We start from the raw sequence: 21,122 nt of genomic DNA, 5'->3' as shown, positions 1-21,122 counted from the left end.
ACTGTAGATAAATACTAAGATACTTAATATTGCATGATAAGGATTTTATAGATAAAGAATTTTTTTTTTTGAAAATGCGTGGGTTAATGCATCTATATCTCTCTTTCCACACAATGAACCAATTATTGGAAGTAAAGAATAATGGATTTTGACACGCCAACCCCCATCTCCCCCTCACCCCCAACCCCATAGAAAGGTCACACGCAACCGTCACTGCGTCATCCACTCTGTGGAATGAAATAAACAACAGGTTTCTGTGTATACAAATTAAAGATTGAAACCAAAGGCGTTTAGGAGACGGAGGGAATTCAAGCAACAACAGAGCGCTTTCACACCTGCAGGTGTTCGGACCACTTTGGTCTCCTGGAGACTATGTTGATGTTGAACTGTTGGCCTTAATGGGACGAAATTCTTTGGAATGAAAATAAAGCGAGCCATTAACGAGGCGATTCTTGGTGTTTAATTTGATGTTTCCCCAAATATCTCTCTTACAGCGATACTCTCGTTTATTGGTTTTTATCCGAAACGAAACATTGAAACTTGCGTCTCCCAACAGATGAAAGATATCCACGGTTAGAGAAGGGGGACATTTTTTTTTTCGATGGGAAACGCTTCCTGAAAGTGCACCGAAACTGATACGAGTTTGACAAGCATCGGTGTTTCAGAAGAAAAGAAAAGAGAAAAAAATCTTAAAGAGAACATGACGAGTACACAATGTATTGCAGATGGTCTCCTTTAGTAATAGAGGTGGAACATAGCCCAGTGGTAAAGCGTTCGCTTGATGAGCGGTCGGTTTGGGATCAATCCCCGTCAGTGGGCCCATTGGGCTGTTTCTCGCTCCAGCCAGTGCACCACGACTGGTATATCAAAGACCGTGGTATGTGTTATCCTGTCTGTGGGATGGTGCATATAAAAGATCCCTTTCTGCTAATCGAAAAGAGTAGCTCATGAAGTGGCAACAGCGGGTTCACGTTCTCTATATCTGTGAGGTCCTTAACCATATGTCCGACGCCATATAACCGTAATTAAAATGTGTTGAGTGCGTCGTTAATGACACATGTTAATTTCTTTTTAAATTTTAAACATTTGTCATCCATTTAGGCCTACGATAAAATGCTGTGCAGGGTTGAGGGTGAGGTCCGGGGAGGGAGTAGTGCCTTTTTCTTTTGTCTAGCTGTAAAATACTATATTACTGTGCCTTAATTATGTCTTTCTTATTGCCCTCAAGTTACTTTACGTTAGATACGGCCTTACAATGTAGCTTACTGTATTTAAAGGCATACTGTCACAGATTTAAGGACCTTATTTCTCGAAAAATTAATAATAAATCAAAATTACATTAATTTTTACAGACCAAACCTAGCTATTGCATCACTTTAACTACACCATGATGCAGTGAAATCTAAGTCAACTCTCTCAGCAATGGTAGTTTTTGAATTATGGACCATTGCCATAATTCAATTATTTTTTACAAAATATCATTAATAAGTGGAGTATGGTGGTTACGTAGATGGTTGAATAAAGTACATTTAGGGACAAATCAAATATATATATATATATATATATATATATTTAAGTAATACTTTATTAGGCCATGTAATAGGTCAGTGGTCCGTGACAATATGCCTTTAAATGGTGATATTGGTATGTTTAGGGGTAGGGTGAGGAATAAGTTAAAACAATTGTTTTGTATTAAAATACTTTGTTATTAGTAAAATACTACTACATTGTTCGACATAGCATATAGCAATATGTAACCATGGAGTAAAATAGAGAACTGTTTTATATTGTCTCTATGAAAAGGATATACATGTATATACATATTAAACAATTAGCATTTTAGAAGCTACATTATTACTACATATGTAATTATTACTATTTGTTTTATGTATAAGAAAAATGTGTAATAAATATACGATTTTCAGTTGATCATTGAAAATTAAAATAGTAATTTTATTTCTAATAATGGATATAAATATTAAATTTCTTAAAGTTTATTTACAATCTCCCTGTTGTCCCCCCAAAATAAACCTAAACAAAACAAAACAATCTTATAAATAATTATAAAATCTTATAACGAAGCAAGTGAACAAGTACGAAATAGTTATACGAAAATGTTATATATTTTACTATTAAATGAAACTTTATGTTTCATTTAGTAGTAAACCTGATTTTTAAAAATAATTTAACACAAGCAAAAAAAAAATTAAAAAAAATAACAACGGCGAAGTTAATCTTATTCTTAATAGTATGTTATTAACTTAGTATCGATTTATTTTGGATTTGTAAAAATATGCATGTTAAAATAACATATGTTAACGTATTTTTTTTTAAAGTAGTGTTATATAATATTACTCCTTTTCTCTCGACGATGTCAACATTTAGTTGACGAAACACTGAGATTTTAAACTTGTGGTTTTAAACAGAGACATTACTTTTATTTTATATTACTAAATAATACATATGTTTTGAATTGGATATAATAGATCTACACTGAAATATTAATATTAATAATAATAATAATAATAATAATAATAATAAAAAATAACCGTCATCATCATCATCATCATCATCATCATGTATCATCCTAGCATCTTTTAAATAGCTTTTATAAAAAGTATAATAAACACATTTACATACAGGTAAATAGTGTTGTGTTTTATAATTCTTATCAACATTATTTTTCCAATAAATCTGTTTACAATTCCTATTGATCTTCTTTTTATAAATGTCTTGCCCTTTTATTTCTTTTGTTTTTCTTTGTGTAATCATTTATTCATGAGCCTTCGTTAAAACATTCTATTATGACAAACCACTAGCGATGATTCGGTTTTGAGTCACTGTTGTTCTTCCACTGCACAACAAATTCCAACAGGTCATTATCATTGATTTTATATAAGTCAGGCTGCCCCGTCCTTTGGCCCATTGGGCTATTTCTCGCTCCAGCCAGTGCACCACGACTGGTAAATCAAAATCCGTGGTATGTATTATCTTGTATGTGGGATGGTGCATTTAAAAGATCCCTTGCTGCTAATCGAAAAGAGTAGCCCATGAAGTGGCGACAGCGGGTTTCCTCTCTTAATATATGTGTGGTCCTTAACCATATGTCTGAAGCCATATAACCGTAAATAAAATGTGTTGAGTGCGTCGTTAAATAAAACATGTCCTTCCTTCCTTATATAAGTCACCGACAATACACACAAAAAATATCTGTTAAACCCCCCCCAAAAAAACCCCAAAACAAAGCCCCCCCCCCAAAAAAAAAAAAAAAAAAAAACCCCAACAGAAATTATAATAACAGTTTTATAGTGAGCGACGAAGCAGAAAATATAGCTGTTAAAATTACTGATACAATATTTTCCGACTGTCCATTGAACCAGGGGATAAAATATTGATGCACACTCTCCGTAGTATAAACACTGCTCCATTCTAGCAGTTTACGAAAAACACTAGGCGGTGGTGGTGGCTTCGAAGAAAAAGCCAATTCCAGGAATTGACCCGTTCCAAGAGAACTGAATGAAAGTCGACAGAATTACTTTGAACGCCGTGGATGGTTGGCGGATGGCACGTTGTATCTTCCAGAGAGACAATCGTGACAGAACTGCCAATCGCACACGTGGTGTGGTTTCTTTAGAACAAAAACTAGCACCCAAGTCCCCGTTACTATGACAACAACACTCACCTGTTTTGTGACCGAGTCAATAAGCCGAACGAAAATATCTTGTTCTTGCCTGACCCCTGAAAACAAAAAGTTAATTATATTATACTAGAATTTTCAGTAATTCAATCATTATTGTTTTATGTTGTTGTTATTGTGGGGGTGTTTTGGTGTTTCTTAAAATATGATTATTACATATTGCTGTAATATTACAAATTTACATATTACTGTAATATTACATATCGCTGAACTATTACAATTTATTTTCATTTATTTTGCATATATCATGATCATTTAGGCCTACAGGCAAGATAATCACACGAATCACAAAAAATAATTATCAAAGAGAGAATACATTTGAGGTAATGATCTTAAAAGAAAGATTAAACAATGAATTGTTAATATAGAAGAAGAACACATATATTAAACTGAATGAAACATGAATAAATAATGTATTATATGTAGACCTGTAATTTAAAACATGAATGCGGTAATTCTGTCTTGTACACAGATATGATTTTGGATATGCTAATTTCATTATCTTTTTATTCTCATGGGTATACATGTATTATACCATATAACATACGTTGATATTATAGCCATCCCAAATACACGCCCAAAAACACGGATATAACAGTTGATTATGTATTTCATTAAGAAATATGGTCATTCAAATGTGACACATTCTAAATACTCGAATATGACACGGATGAATAATACATGTTTCATCGAACAAGCGTTGTTTAAAACTACGTTTACAGACAAGCATACTACGTTATGAATTAATTATGATATACAGTTCACCATTTCTTTTGTAGTTATTTTAGTTTCATATTACCTTCCTGCCTTTTTTCCCTCATTCATTCATTCGGTTGTCCATCCGTCCTTCGGCCCGTTCATTCGTTCTTTTGTTATTTACCTCATTGATTGATTGATTCATTTGTTCGTTCATTCATTCGCTTTGTCGTCAGTCCGCCCGTCTGTTTATTCGCTCGTTCATTAATTTATAAACTCATTTATTCATTCATTCATCCATCCATCCATCCATCCATCCATCCATCCATCCATCCATTCATTCATTCATTCATCCATCCATTCATTCATTTATAAAAACAAAATAAAAAAGCCTCCTGATTTTTCAAGCACATGCAGATATACATTATATTTTAAAAAACATTTATAACCGTCACTACAGTTTAACATGTTTATTATCATATATGATCGAGTTTGTCACAGGAAAATCGCAAAACATTCCTGTGCAAACATTCGTGTTTGTTTAGCGGTAATTTGCGCGTGTTCCGCACACAAACCAGTGGTTTGGAGACTTCGTCAGGAGAGATCGAAATACTGACAGCTTAAATAACGCTAGTTTTTACACAGGGGCGGTCTAGAGTTGTATATTATTTTTTTTACATTTATATATCATTTCTCTTTTTTTTTTTTTTTTTTTCTTTTTTTTTTAGCTTTGACTTCTGTTGTGGAATATGCATTATATGCCATGTGAATAAACACTTTACTGTAAAAACATTCATGGGAAATTTGACAAAGCAAACAAATAACTAAATCAGAAAACATAAGTTTGGAGGGATTTTCTCGGAACATCACTTTTGTTAAGAATATTAAATACTAGTAAATAAATGATCGAAGATTAGTATTAAGTTTAACTTTGATAAAAGGATTAAGAAAATTAAGATACGGTAAAATTAAGATTAAACACATTTGCGACTTGATAGTCCTCTCGGTTTTAAAAAATATATCGATAAGTGAAAGGGCAGTTAGCTACTAGTAATATACTAGTCATATAAGATATTTATATGAATATCAATTATCACATTAACATATTACTCTTGAAACACATATCAATATAAAATTCATATAATCTTTGATTGTTTTGTTTTTTTAATGAAGATTATAAATAACTACATTTCAGAATTATCATTTACCACAGTTTGACACCCAATAGTCGATTTATTTTTCGTGCTGGTTTGTCGTTAAACACCTACTAGTATTCTATTCTATTCTATTCTATTCTATTCTATTCTATTCAGAATTATATACTGGTAGTTCAAAGTAGATACTAGTAGTTTACGTTAAATAATTATATGTTACTGACAAACACATTTTACACTGTTTACCTGTATAAACAAAACTATCACAGGTGTAGTTGTATACTAGTAAACAACACGATCCCTAATACAATTCACACACAGAGATTTGAAAGACAGAGGTAAGAAAATCAATGAATATGAATAGATGTACGTACCAATGAAGACAAAATAAAACAAATGTATATAAAGGAGTGTACGTATTAAAATAGAAGAATAAAAAAACACCTAAAGAGTATTAATGGAAACAAAATAAAATCAATATCTATAAAGAAATTCACGTATTAAAAGAGAAGAATAAAAAAACACCTAAAGAGTATTAATGGAAACAAAATATATTCAATATCTATAAAGAAATTCACGTATTAAAAGAGAAGAATAAAAAAAAGTGTATCAAAGAATTAAGTTTTAATAGGAAAGAAAAATAATGTATATCAAACAATATTGGTATTAACAGAAAAGGGGTGGGGGGGGGGGGAGAGAGAAAACCAATGCATATGAAAGAATGACCCATAAGGTCATTTCTCGCTCCAACCAGTGCATCATGACTGGTATATCAAATGCCGTGGTATGTGCTATCTTGTCTATATGGTGCATTTAAAGATTCTTGCTACTAATGGGAAAAAATGTAGCGGGTTTCCTCTGTAACAATATATCAGAATGACCAAATGTTTGACATCCTAATAGCCGATGATAAATAAATCAATGTGCTCTAGTGGTGTCGTTAAACAAAAAAGTATTAAAAGAGAAGAATTACCCCCCCCCCCCCCCCACACACACACCTAAACGTGTATCAAAGAATGCAAATTTTATAGAAAAGAAAAATAATGCATATCAAACAATATTGGTATTAACAGATGAATACAAAAAAAGAAAGTAAAAAAAAAAAGAAAGAGAGAAAAACAATGCATAGAAAGAATGAATGTATTAATAAAACAGACTTACCATTTGCAAACAGAAGCTGAATCCTGTAATGTATTCCATTATTAGTTTTCTGTGAATCCGACTCCTGGGAGAAAAACAAACGCGATTAGACAAAAGCCATGTAAAGAAAGAAAAACAACAGGAGACGGGAGCTTTTCACTGGTCATGAATATTACATGAAAACGGTAAAGACAACACAAAAAGACCACGGGGAATGAAAGTGATCGTGTCCACAAGACCACCACAGGTATTTTACGTCTGTCCCAGACTTGGTGTCACTTTGCGTTTTAGTGTCACAGAGACAGTGTCACTTTGCGTTTTAGTGTCCCAGAGACAGTGTCACTTTGCGTTTTTAGTGTCCCAGAGACAGTGTCACTTTGCGTTTTAGTGTCCCAGAGACAGTGTCACTTTGCGTTTTTAGTGTCCCAGAGACAGTGTCACTTTGCGTTTTTAGTGTCCCAGAGACAGTGTCACTTTGCGTTTTAGTGTCCCAGAGACAGCACTTTACGTTTTTGCTGCCCCAGAGAATGGTGTGATTTTGCGTTTTTGCTGCCCCAGAGATGGTGTGATTTTGCGTTTTTGCTGCCCCAGAGATGGTGTGATTTTGCGTTTTTGCTGCCCCAGAGATGGTGTGATTTTGCGTTTTGAGCGTCCAGGGAGTTGAAAAACCCCCAAGAAGACAAAGCCAGCGATTCCCTTAAGTTACTCTATCGGATTACGTTAACACACATTGTAAATTAAAATCTTTCTTTTTCACAATCACCTTGTGCTATGTTAAGCTTTCGAGAATTAACTCTGGGAATATAATGTTACAGTGCCGTGTCACATGAAACTTAACAAGCCTAAGTTAGTCATTGTGTTTATTAAAACATTGTTACGATCAGGTAAACGTTGATATATATATATATATTTTTTTATATATAGTCTTTAACCATTTTGTCTGTTTTCGTTTTTATTTAATATTTTGTTAATACAAAACTCGAAGAATAATATGAACAATATTATATTGTTATTTAAAACCCCCCAACTGAAACTGGATTATTTAACCAGTATTAACTGGGTGAGATTCAAAATAGGTTTAACAATTAAACACACATAACTACATATTTTAATTTACACAAATTTCAGGACCGTACCTAGCTTACAAAAACTATGAGGGATATAAAAATAAAACAAAAGAAAATTGTGGCATAGCAATAAGGGTCTTTTTTTCCAATAGACAAAAAGCGATTTTTTTAAATCTAAAAAGGACTCTTATTCATGTTTCCAATTTCCACCCGCACCCCCCTTCCGCTAGGCACGGCCCTGGATTCCAACAATAAAATATACTCAGTGCTTACCGTATCTTTTTCTATAAAATCTATAAATGCAGTTCTCTCCACTTCCACGGGCTGTCCTTGCCTGTCATACAAAGCTAGCACGAAATGGAAGAAGTTGCTTTTCCTTAGGTTGCTGGGGGGCTGTTTTTCGAAGTGAGCTCTCCCGAGTCCAACACTGTAAAAGAAATGCACAAAAATATTATATCATTAGCATGCTCCGACTGCCATAGCACCGGACAGGGAATTGAGAGAGGTTTCAAACATCACGAAATCCAAATTAGAGACAACAGATCTAGCCGCGGTTAGGGACAGCATTAAAAGGATTCCACCAGCGAGAGCTGATTAAACAAGTACCGTTAGGCATGCGATACATTTTCGGGAATCATCGTCGATGCGTGTGTGCGTGTGTCCCCCGAGGGAGGCGGCGACAAGACTCCAGGGAGGGAGAGGAGAGGAAGGAGAGGGAGAGAAGGGGCGGTGTGTGTATATAGATATATTTGTAAATACTGACCTTCCCCCAACACCTTGTTCCACGACTGTCGGCTGCATCCAGTTTCGTACGGGGGTTAGTTGTGTGGTCAGTCCTTCGTCTTTCATGAGGAATTCCGGATTGCGGATCGTCACACCCTCCTGATAGCCGAACATGAACGATTACCTACGAATGTCATTCGTGTCTTGATATCTTCTCAACCAAGCAAAAAAAAAATTTACAAATTATATTTCTTCAAAATTACAATTTTTTTTTTTTTAACAAAAAAAATCAACTCGATTATGATGGTTGATTTTTTTTTTTTTAGATGAGATATATCCCCAGCAGATATGAAAAGCTCTTATAAGATAGATGACACGCACATCGATGATCGAGAGAGACACACAAAAAATTGCCACACAGATAAAAATGTAATACTGGCTAATCAGCTCCTCAGAGAAAATGTATCTATTGCCGTACATACACTATCCTCTTCCGTGTATCACTAAAACTCCAGCATTGACCACCTAGTACGCTAGTGTCCTTCGAGTGCCACACCAATTCTGGCTAAAACTCTCCCGAGGACGCCTTTTGTTGCTTTCTTCAGCTCCTTGTAACATTGTCATCCCGTGAGAGCCGCGGAATCCCGAGGGACGTAACAGTGGCAAGCGACGGGGCCGATTAACCAATCGCGTGAGGCGATTCCATGATGAGAAGGGAATTACCGCCCCTAAGCCTTGTGGGAGTGGACACACTGCAGTTTTGGGCCAATCAGATAACACCAAAGGTCATAGTTAATTTCATAGTAGCTGCGGTGTTTTCTCTTTCCGTGGCGACGGTACAGGCAAAGAGGCTGTAATTGAAAGCGAAATATACCTAACCTCGCTGTATCCTATTGCTATTTGACGCCACCAACAAGAACGGAGCCGCGATTCGCCCCGCCAGTGCCAACAAAGAGCATCAGCAACCTATTTCAGCGGTTTGTTTACGTTTTGTTCGCGACCACGTGGTCGCTAGAAATTGACAGGCCTCCAGTTTCTCGATCGCTGAACTACGCTGCTATTCTTCTCGGTAGTGGAAATCACTTGAAGACTCGCTTTATGCAGAAAAAGTCATGGTTTAAAACAGCTACATAAAACCGAGTGTCATATTTATATAGCGGCAGATTAAAAAATTTTTAAAAAAATAATTAAACAACTGATATTTATTTTCTTCAGGTATATGCGTTCACATTTTGTCAATGCGTAACATTGGGAAATGTGATATATTCTGTTTCATTCATTCTTTCTTCTTTTTTTTTTTACTTTTTCTTTTTGTTGTTTCTTTTTGTTTTGTTTTTCTTGTTGTTTTTTAATTAATTTTTTTTAAATATCTACTTTGATAACCCGTCATTCCGTGAAACACATTCTTAATGGATTTGGCATGAAGAATTAATAAGAATTTCCATGAAATATGCTAATAATCTACGCAGTAATATAATTCCCGAATGAAAATTCCGATCAGGAAAGTTATTCCGATCAGCATATGCCCAATATTTACGTTCGCGATATTTTACAAATTCAAAGTGCAATATCTCTGACCAAGACATGCGAATTAATTTCTGGAGAGCAAACGAAGATCGCATTAATGAAGCCCGAATGTTTGCCAGTCGACGCACCGACAACACAAAAGATAACTCGCTGCATTTCTGGTCTCATCAAGGCAGATGGTACGTGGCCAATGGCCTTTGTTGCTAGTTTTACACCTCTGTTTGCAAATAGCTGGGCCTCGATTGTTGTGTCCCATTCACAACTGTCACAGGCACGCGCCTTTCGTTATTTATTACTCTAAACAACAACTATTACACGGCCTCAATAGGCTCTAAAGTTGTGTGCATGAATTCTAGGCGACAAATCTAATTGTTCAAGAGTAGTCACTCTTTGTTCTCACTACGTGTTCACCGCCGTGTCCGCAGTCGCCGATTGACTCCGGTTCGGTTTACATTTAACGGACAAGTTTGTCTATCTATCATTCTTTTTCCTTTTTCTTGTCTCTGCATCTCCCCCATCTCTCTCTCTCTCTCCTCTCTCTCTCTCTCGCTCTCTCTCTCTCGCCTCTCTCTCTCTCTCTCTCTCTCTCTCTCTCTCTCTCTCTCTCTCTCTCTCTCTCTCTCTCTCTCTCTCTCTCTCTCTCTCTCTCTCTCTCTCTCTCTCTCTCAGCCTTTCTCCCCCCTCTCTCTCTCTCAGCCTCTTTGCCTTCCCTCTTTCTGTCACTCAGCCACTCTTACTATCTCTGTCTGTCTGTATGTCTCACTCTTTGCCTTCCCTTGATCTGTCACTCAGCCACTCTTACTATGTCTGTCTGTCTGTCTGTCTGTCTGTCTGTCTGTCTGTCTCTCTTTCTAATTTTATTTCTTTATTTTCCTTCCGGTTCATTTTACATTTAACTGACAAGTTTCTATCATATATCTTTGACTGTCTATCCGTTTGTCTGTCTATCTCTGTCTCTGTCTGTCTGTCTGTTTCTCTCTCTCTCTCTCTCTCTCTCCAATCTCTCTCTCTCTCTCTCTCTCTCTCTCTCTCTCTCTCTCTCTCTCTCTCTCTCTCTCTGTGTGTGTGTGTGTGTGTGTCTCGCTTGCTCGTTATATCCCTTCGCCCTATATCTTTCTCGCTCATTATCTCCCCCTCTCTATCCTTCCTCCCCTAGCTCTCTCCCTTTCTCTCTATTTTTTTTATTTAAACCTCATAAAATTTTACACAAATGTCTTGCTGATATTGTCTTTTGTAATTTGCCTCACAATTTATGTAACAGAAAAACGATTAAAAAAAATGTTCCAAACACGTTGCAAATGTTGAGAATTAATTTCTACAGTGTGTATATCGACTGACACCGGATATTATGAAGCAGTAAATCTCGGAATAACCTGAACGTCAACGATTGACATTTGAGATGCAAGGATTGTAAATGGAGTATTAATGGATGTACGAACCTCTGACGATACTTTGAAGGAAAGAGTTGTCGTTTCGGTCTTTTTCATACAGCGATAATGGGGATATTTTTTTTATGAGTAATTGCGCGCAAGAACTGATTTTGTCTTTATAAGATTTTTTGTTTGATCAAAACACAAAATGTTGTATAAAGTTCATATTTCGCTGGGATGTTTTTTTTTTTTTTCCAGCACATCTAAATATTTTTATTTATTTATTAGCATGATTTCCAATCCAATCAGCATCTGCTATAAAATAAAAAGGAAATTCGGAATCTTATGATAAAGCTCAAAGTAAATAATATCTATTCACAAATAAATAAATAAATAAATAAATACATGTGTGTGTGTGTGTGTGTATATATATATTAATAAATAGACGAAAAGAAAGGAAATGGAAGGAAATGTTTTATTTAACGACGCACTCAACACATTTTATTTAAGGTTAAATGGCGTCGGACATATGGTTAAGGACTACTCAAATATTAAGGGAGGAAACCCGCTGTCGCCACTTCATGGGCTATTCTTTTCGATTAGCAGCGAGGGATCTTTTATATGCACCATCCTATAGACAGGATAGCGCATACCACGGCTTTTGATATACCAGTCGTGGTGCACTGGCTAGAACGAGAAATAGCCCAATGGGACGAAAAAAAGAAGAAAAAAGAAAGAAGAAAGATAAGTAGAAACGTAGTGGTAGTAGTAGTGGTAGTAGTAGTAGCAGTAGTAGTAGTAGTAGTAGTAATACAGTAGTAGTATATTTAATTTGTAATACACTAACAGTAACTAGATTTCGTCATTTTATAACTATTAATAACTTATAATTACATTAATGAAACAGATATGCTTGTATCTGTTCTCAAAATCAATGTTCTGGGTCTGTTTCACAAAGAGCACCTATGCATTATTGATAGCGCTTTAATGAACTATAATAATCAATAAATATTATTAATTACCTTGCACTTAGTGTCCACAAAATCACCCACACGCTTAGAGAAAACTGATACCAAACATACCTGCCTTCTGACAAGCACCAACACTCAGCGTAGCAAATAAACTGACGAAGTTACTTCATGGATGTCCAATACCAATGAATATATCCGAGATGTTCCGAAAAGTCGGTAACCAATTTATTATTTAACTAATTCGCACTTCTTCGCAAATAATATTTTAAACATTAAAGAGGCACTTACGACTACCGTAAGGTTGCTTTGTGGAACGGCTGTAAAGTTTACGATGCCAGATGTAAAACTCACCTTAAGTCAGTACAATTAACCGTAGCTACAGTTCTTTCGTGGAACGGGGAACAGGGCCATACATATAAGAGGTAGGGTAGGGGTGCTGGTAGGGGTGTTAATAGTGGCGGCTGCAAGTACTGAATTCAATCCAAGGACGAATAAACAAGCCAGGAAGGTAGACAATCAATTCGATCGATTGATCGATGAATCATTAATTTATTCAGTTAATCAGTCAGTTAATAGTCAATATATATCATTGTAATATAATCATTTGTATAAACCCTTTTTACCTAACCTTTCCAAATAAACCTTTTTTAAAAACCTTTCTCACGTTGAATACACTTTCTGGCCCTGGTCAGAGTTTGTGCTCACAACGGGCGTGCTTGAACATTAAATTGATATAAGCAGGTTAATTCCCGATATCTGACTTGAGTCATTTGTGGGCATACATACAAATAACAAATTTGAATTTTCTTTTTCAAATAAAACTTTATAGGTAGTACTAAACCAAATAATTTCCGGCTGGGTCAAAGTTCGAGGTGCACCGAACTTTTGACAGAGAAGTGAACACCACAAGTCCTGTGATTGGTGATAAATGTGAGTGTGTTGGTTGTAAAAAAAATAGTTTCACCTGGACCAAAAAATTTATGCAATTTTATTTCATCTAGTACCACTGTATCAAGTAGCCGTGTACTTGAAACATGTATGGGGTACCTGTAAAAAATACATGTACTCGAATTTTGTGTGTAACTAGGGTAGTCATATACGCTACCCGTTATCTCAGAAATAAGGAGCATTTTTTTTTTTTTACTTTAAGGGTGAGGGGTGGTAGTGTTTATATCCGTGGCGTTTATGTCGATTGATACGCTGCAGGTAGGAGTTTTAACAACATATGTTACTATTGTCGTCTATTGGATTTGCTTTGGTAGTATATGTGCTTTCCTGTATGTGGGAAAGTATATATAAAAGATCCCTTGCTGCATTAGGAAAACTGTAGCGGGTTTCCTCTGATGATGACTACGTGTCAGAATTACCAAATATTTGACATCAAATAGCCAATGTTTAATTAACCAATGTGATCCAGTGGTGTCGTTAAACAAAACAAAACTTCTTTTATATAATGGGGTGTGGCTGTATATAATGGGGTGTGGTTGTATATAATGTTCAGCCAATGATAAAATATATGTGATTACATTTTGAAAAACAACAAACAGAAAAAACTAAATTTCCCACATTAGAACACAATGTCATAACAATTGGAAATCAATAACCCGGGGTTATCAGTGTTCTAAAGCTAGCGTTTTGTAATTATATCAGAATAAATAACAAACCCAAAGCAATTTTATTTAACGCGAAAGAACATTACAAAATATTAGGTGTTTTCTTTTTCATTTATTATAACAAAAAAAAAACCCAACACCCTCAGCTATAGTTCAGTTTGCATAACAGAACTGGAATGTACTTAAAATTATGTTTCTTCTTATCTTTTTAATTTTAAAAACATTTTCAAATATTTTTTTAGAGTATATTAACATAGCCTAAAATCTAATTGGACTTGATTTTTTTTCATTTTATTATTGTTTACTACTGGTAATACAAGTAGCAGTATTTTAAATGAATTTATTAATGTATATCAGGCACGGCGGAGCAGGTGAGGATGCGGGGATCTAGACACACACCCCAATAATTCTGAATCAAAAAAATTATTGGTAGTAAATCTTAAGGCAGAGATGAATTTTACTTGTAGAATGCAGGAAATTGCAAATCAGGACATCTAGTTTTCAAAATTTTACAGGGGAGCTCACTAGAAACTTTGCTTTGCGCCCTTGATCTCAGTCAGCCCCCCCCCCCCCCCCCCTGCCAATGTCCACTTGCTTCCGCCGTGTTTGCTGCATACAACTCATAACACCGACGGTGTATCTCATCAGATGAAACGTATTAATTAACATCTTGTTCATGTCATACGTCATTTTGACAAGTGTTGTCTATATTATCTAAGAATAATAAAACTTAAACAATTGTAGACAAGGAACAAACAAAACAAAATTCTACAAAATCCACCACCAGCTTAAACGATAATACATTACTGTTGTCCGAGACCAGTGTACACTAAATTTAAATGATCACCAAAACTTCTGGTTTTTTATTATCATACAAGTGTTGGCAATTCCTGCGTTGGGCGATTAAACTAATAAAACAACAAGGAAGTGAGAAAGGAGACAATGATTTCATCCTCCTGTTATGTGGCTCTCACTAAAAGCTCGAATAGGACATCAATATTTTCTTGCCTCAGACACGCGGTAGGATTAGGGTTGTTGTCCTATCGTTTACGACTCTGATTAACTGTTGATAGAGCCTCGATCCGGGGCGTCTAACACGTGCACACAGCGAGCACGCGTCAACAGACTATTTGCCATTGGTGTCTCGTCTGCTGAGTGACGTCACAATATTATTATTATTATTATTATTATTTCTAATCCATTAAAAACAATTAAAAGAAAATCGTTATTGCTTTAAAAAGACGGTTCTGAGTGTGTAGCATTTATAACATGTTCCCGATTAGCTGAGTCTTTTTAAACAACTAAAGTTACATATTAACTCAGACCCGTAGAAAACAGAGGGGGTGGGTCGGGTGGGGTAGAGCCTGTGCTCATCACTTGAGGACGAAAATGTACAGTTTGTTTTGTGCTACTCAATACAATTAATAATTAGAATGTGGCTTGTTCACCCACCAATAGAGAATTTGCCCTACCACTCCCCCTAGAGACTTTGCTCCCCCACCAGAGACTCCCCCTCTGTTAGACGTTGCCCCCCCCTCCATTAGAGGTTGTCCCCCCTCCATTAGAGGCTGTCCCCCCACAAACGCAAGATATCGTTCCTATGGGCCTCTAACTCTCATTTTCCTGTTTAGAATACCAGTGTCTGTATACATGTGTGTATATCCATTGTGCTTCTTGACATCCTAATGTGTGTAAGTAGCCAAAAACTGGATTATACCTCCCAGTAATTTCGTGCGTAAGAAGCATAATATATATTAGGATATACAAATACATATACATATACATATATACATTTTGAACGGCCAAAAAGTATTTAAAAATACAATATGCAGACACTGAAATTATAAACAAGAAAATGTATTTAACATTTAATTTTAATCATTAAACTGTCTCTTTTGGTCGAAAACATTTTAACTTTGTCAGCAAAATATTCAGAGATAAGAAATCCTAGTTTCTTGTTTTAAAAAAAAATCTTATTTCTTCTTTTATTGCTAATTCTGAAAATGAAGATGTAACTTTTACTTAAATTACAGTTTAAAAACTAGGATTATCACATGTATGCACGTCAGATGAATTCAGGCGTTGGCTAAAGGGTTAATTAGTTCTGATGTTAACTATCTTGATTCAGTTAATTAGCCGGAGATAAAGTAATTACATCGTGCGGGATGACACCTGAAAGTCTGTTTATTTATTTTGTAAATATTTTACTGTCGCTTTAACAGGATTATCGAGTGACAGGCACATCGTAAAGTCTGTATCTCTAGAAGGATTAGCGCTTTACTGCAGATCTTTCTAAAGTTTACAACTGGTTTTTATTGCCTTCAGTTTTGAAACTGTCAGTATACATGCATATACAAGGAAGGAAGGAAATGTTTTATTTAACGCACTCTACGCATTTTATTTACGGTTATATGGCGTCAGACATATGGTTAAGGACCACACAGGTATTGAGAGAGGAAACCCGCTGTCGCCACTTCATGGGCTACTCTTTTCGATTAGCAGCTAGGGATTTTTATATGCACCATCCCACAGACGGGATAGTACATACCACGGCCTTTGTTACACCATGTGTGGAGCACTGGCAGGAACGAGAAATAGCCCAATGAGTCCACCAACGGGGATCGATCCTAAGCCGACCGCGCATCAAGCGAGCGCTTTACCACTGGGCTACGCCCCGCCCCTACATGCATATACAAATACAATATTATTATGTACTGTGTAGTTGTGGGAATTTTTTTCTGTCATAAAATTAATGATGATGATGATGATGATGATGATGATGATGATAATGATGATTAATATGATGATGATGATGATGATAATAATAATATTATTATTATTAATTTTAAAAATCATAATCATAATCATATAATTAATAATAATAATAATGGATGTTTAATGGCGAAAAAATATACAGGCTAAAACAATAATGACTGAGGTATGTAAAATAAATATGCAATAACAATAATCTAAATTGAACCAGATTATTTCTTAAATTACGAGTATTTGCTCGAATTAAAAATATTCTAATTGTAGAATTTTCCAGGAATAACTGGAGTGTCACATAACGCACATAATTCCCCGAGTTTGTTTGGTTGGGTGTGTGTGGGGTGGAGGGGGGGGGGGGGGGGGGTATAAGGTACGATGAGACGAGAAAATTACCAGCTGAGTATAGACAATTTTTTCCCGATTGTCGCCCATCTGTTTATGAAGTAGTCGATAGATGGCGTAACCATACGGCCGCCATTAAGGGAGTGAAATTCATGCAACAATGACATGTGACCGCATTGCATCTGGGTGCAATTTCAGTATTTATGACTTTTATGGAAACATTTTGTAAAAGCAAAACCAGTCTCTCCGATAATTCAACCTCATTTAAAGATTGTATATTCATATCAATGTCGGTGGAAATCTGTGAATGATTAAAAACATAAATAATAAAGCACCTATACACGCCAATACAAAAGTATAGCGAATAAATCGTTACACGCATGCAGGCCACACCAAAAATCGCACCCCCACCCAAATTGTATTTTTTAATTATTATTATTATTTTATTTATATTTATATTTATATTTATATTTATATTTATATTTATATTTATATTTATATTTATAATTAATTAATTAGTTATTTTATTATCATAAATATTTTTAAAATTATAAATTTTTTTGTTTCTAGAAAAAGAAATTAAATTAAATTAACCATCCACAATATACACCATTAAATTACCCTGAAAACGCGCCTTTGATTAGTTATAAAATGTTCTATATACTAGTTAATTGCAAATCGAACCCCTTTGATGCTTACAAACAAAACAGGAGCATAGGCGTGGGGGGGGGGGGGGGGGGGGGGGGGCTATACAGGTGTCCAGGGAAATTATATTTGCTCGCATAAGTTTAAATTATTCGTTATGCTTTTGTATTCACGTGTATATGCATATGCTTTATTATTTACGTTTTTAGTGATTAACACGCTTCCACCAATTTTGATATGAATCTGCAATCTTTAAATGAGGTTGAATTATCCAATATACTGGTTTTGCTTTCAGAAAATGTACTAAAAAGGTAATAAATACTGAAAATGCAACCAGATGTAATGCCTTCACATGTTATTATTGTGCGAGTTTCTCTCCCTTAATGGCGAACGAGATCACGTGATTCTAAACATGGCCGCGCACAGTACTTTGACGTCACTGGCCAATAAACCCGTGTATATATTGCTGTCATAAATTTTTAGAAAGACAAACAAAAAACCAGAAAGGAAATAAATTGGGGAATAGATGCAAAATCGGGCTCTGGAGCTAGTCAAATAATTTGAGAGAGAGAGAGAGAGAGAGAGAGAGAGAGAGAGAGAGAGAGAGAGAGAGAGAGAGAGAGAGAGAGAGAGAGAGAGAGAGAGAGAGGAGAGGAGGGAGATAGATAGATAGATAGAGAGAGAGAGAGAGAGAGAGAGAGAGAGAGAGAGAGAGAGAGGGAAATAGAGCGAGAGAGAGGGAGAGAGAGAGAGAGAGAGAGAGAGAGAGAGAGAGAGAGAGAGAGAGAGAGAGAGAGAGTTAAAAGGTTCGGTGTCTCAGTAACCTCACCCCCTTGACACCTTTACTTGTCCCTTAGCTTGAATGTTATTGAGGTGAGCTGCTGCATTTTTAAAGCTATATACCTAAAAACAATTGTTTCAATGTAATTTCTATTTCTATATGTTGATTACTTTATATAATCTCTCATAACGCCATATATGGAGTGGCTTAGTGCTACTTTAAATTTTAACTGAGGTGATACTATTAAACAGATTATCCGTCTGTCAAGTATGACTGTTCTGGACAACATAATTATATCTATCTTGTTCCTCTATTGCCTTATTTGAATCTGTGCAGCTTTTTTCTCTTCATATTTTACTCCTCTAGAGCACGTAGATTAATTAATCATCGGCTACTGGATGTCAAACATTTGGTAATTCCAACATATATTAAATTTTCCTTCAGCAGCAAGGCATCTTTTATATGCATGGTCCCACAAACAGGACCACACATACATTTTGATATACCAGTCGTGTGTATTATGTCAGTGAAATCTACCGATACATGACACCTATCATCGTCTTCATTATTGTCATCTCTGTGATCGTGGTACTCTTCATCATAGTTGTAATCTTCATCAATGTTATGATCATCACATAATCATAATTATTATCATAGTTGTTTTCGTCATTAACTTCATCATTACCACCTCCTCCTCCACCACCATCACTACCACCTTCACCATCATCATCATGATCGTCATCATCATCATTGTAATTGACAATATCATCATTGTCATCATCATCATCATCTTTGTCGTGTTATTATCATCATTATCACCGTAGCTATCATAATTCTTTTCATCGCTCTCAGTATCATCATCATCATCATCATCATCGTCATCACCATCATCATCATCATAACCACCACCACCATCATCATCATCATCATCATCAACAACATCATCATCATCATTATCATCATTAGCATCATCATCATTATTAGAATCATCATGCTATCGTTGTCCTTTTTATCAATATTCATTGCTAATGGTGGAAACACACTTACTAATGATGTCGTGCTATTTTTGTAATGCCTTGCATGTTATAGATTATTTTCCTGTAGGCTATAGCGTCAGCAGTATATACCTGCAGTCTCAGGTGCGCTGTTATACCTGCGGCAGTTTACATGACAGCTGCATGTGTCTATGTAAACAATGATCACAACTTGTACCACTACAAAGACACAATTAGTGAAATGAGATAGCAAACCCATTGATGACGCCCCAGCGTATTGCTTAATCAACGTATCTTAGCTGACTAATATACGATAATTAATATTAGTAATTAATATTACCACACCTGATGTAGAGAATGACCCCCCCCACCCCCACCCCACCCACCACCAAACACCCTGCCACTTTATGGTTAGACTTAACATCGATAAAAATTAAATAATCTTTTGTATGTACGTTCCTACAAACAGGATTGCACTTCCGCCCGGCCTCGGTGGAGTCGTGGTTAAGCCATCGGACACAAGGCTGGTATGTACGGGGTTCGCAGCCCGGTACCGGCTCTCACCCAGAGCGAGTTTTAACGACTCGATGAGTAGGTGTAAGGCCACTACACCCTCTTCTCTCAATAGCCACTAACAATTAACAACTAACCCACTGTCCTGGACAGACAGCCCATATAGCTGATGCGTGTGTGCCCAGGACAGCGTGCTAGAACCGTAACTGGATATAAGCACAAAAATAAGTTGAAATGAAAATGCACTTTCTGCTGGTTGGAACGGAATAATAAAGAGAAGCAGAAAAACGTACGCGTTATTGTATAACATTAAATGTAATGTCTGGATATATCAGTGAAACAATAATACACGTCACCAGTCATTGGTGAGTTACTTGTGTTATCAGCACTCGAAAAAAGGGTTTTCGCCATTGTAGATGATATTCCGTACCAACAGGACGTAATTGGTTAGGTACACAGTTTACACCACTAATAATTACTCAGTTGTGACAATAGATATGTCGAAGATGACGGGTTTTCTTTGTTTCAAAATAAACATAAAATTTAATGGCCGTCTTCCTATAAAATAGGAAGAATGTAAAGTGGCAGTCTTCCTATAGACGAAAAATCTGATAGTGATTCATGGGAGCAAGTCATGATCTTGTCAAAACATCTCTTTGACTATCTGGAGCAGAGATATGATTTGAATGCTAAATTGTCGTTCAGATTTAGTTAATTATATTATTATTGATACTTCGTCGCGTGAAGTTTCTTTTAGATGAAAGCAAGGCAATGTTTGACAGCGCTAATTTAATCAGCAGTGACGTGATAATTGTGAGAAAAGAAACCCAGTGGTCTGTTATACTCTGGATAGCACATACCATGGCCTTTGATGACCTGTTGTAAGCACTTGGGTTTACAGGGTATAAAGTGCGTGCGTCTGTGTGTTCATGCCTCCGCTTCGATCGTACCTCTGGGCGATCACCCGCCCCCTCCCCCCTCCCCCACACACACACGCATACACGCACACAAACACATACACATACACACACACACACACACAAAATGAATGAATGTTTAACGACACCCCAGCACAAAAAATACATCGGCTATTGGGTGTCAAACTATGATAATGCAAAC

At 36.0% G+C, this 21,122-nt stretch overlaps 1 protein-coding gene across 8 annotated transcripts in view; it reads right to left on the bottom strand.

The window, feature by feature from the left end:
* The window catches only part of LOC121384309 (transcription factor COE3-like), a 77,235-nt gene extending 67,902 nt beyond the window's left edge, over positions 1–9,333 (bottom strand). For 3 of the 8 annotated variants that reach the window (XM_041514635.1, XM_041514636.1, XM_041514639.1), the window contains exons 1-4: positions 8,518–9,327; positions 8,028–8,181; positions 6,709–6,772; positions 3,683–3,738 (exon numbers count right to left, since the gene is read on the bottom strand). In XM_041514635.1, coding sequence (XP_041370569.1) covers positions 3,683–3,738; positions 6,709–6,772; positions 8,028–8,181; positions 8,518–8,651 — 408 coding nt within the window. In that variant the 5' untranslated portion in view covers positions 8,652–9,327. Of the gene's footprint in view, positions 1–3,682; positions 3,739–6,708; positions 6,773–8,027; positions 8,182–8,517 lie in introns of all 8 variants that reach the window. The other 5 variants (XM_041514632.1, XM_041514633.1, XM_041514638.1 and 2 more) reach the window with 3 other exon arrangements.
* Between the last annotated feature and the right edge of the window lie 11,789 nt (positions 9,334–21,122).

Source organism: Gigantopelta aegis, chromosome 10 (genome assembly GCF_016097555.1).
Source record: "Gigantopelta aegis isolate Gae_Host chromosome 10, Gae_host_genome, whole genome shotgun sequence".
In the NCBI taxonomy this organism is placed as follows: Eukaryota; Metazoa; Mollusca; class Gastropoda; order Neomphalida; family Peltospiridae; genus Gigantopelta; species Gigantopelta aegis.
The sequence above is the reverse complement of the archived record's forward strand: the minus strand, read 5'-3'. Positions and strand labels throughout refer to the sequence as shown.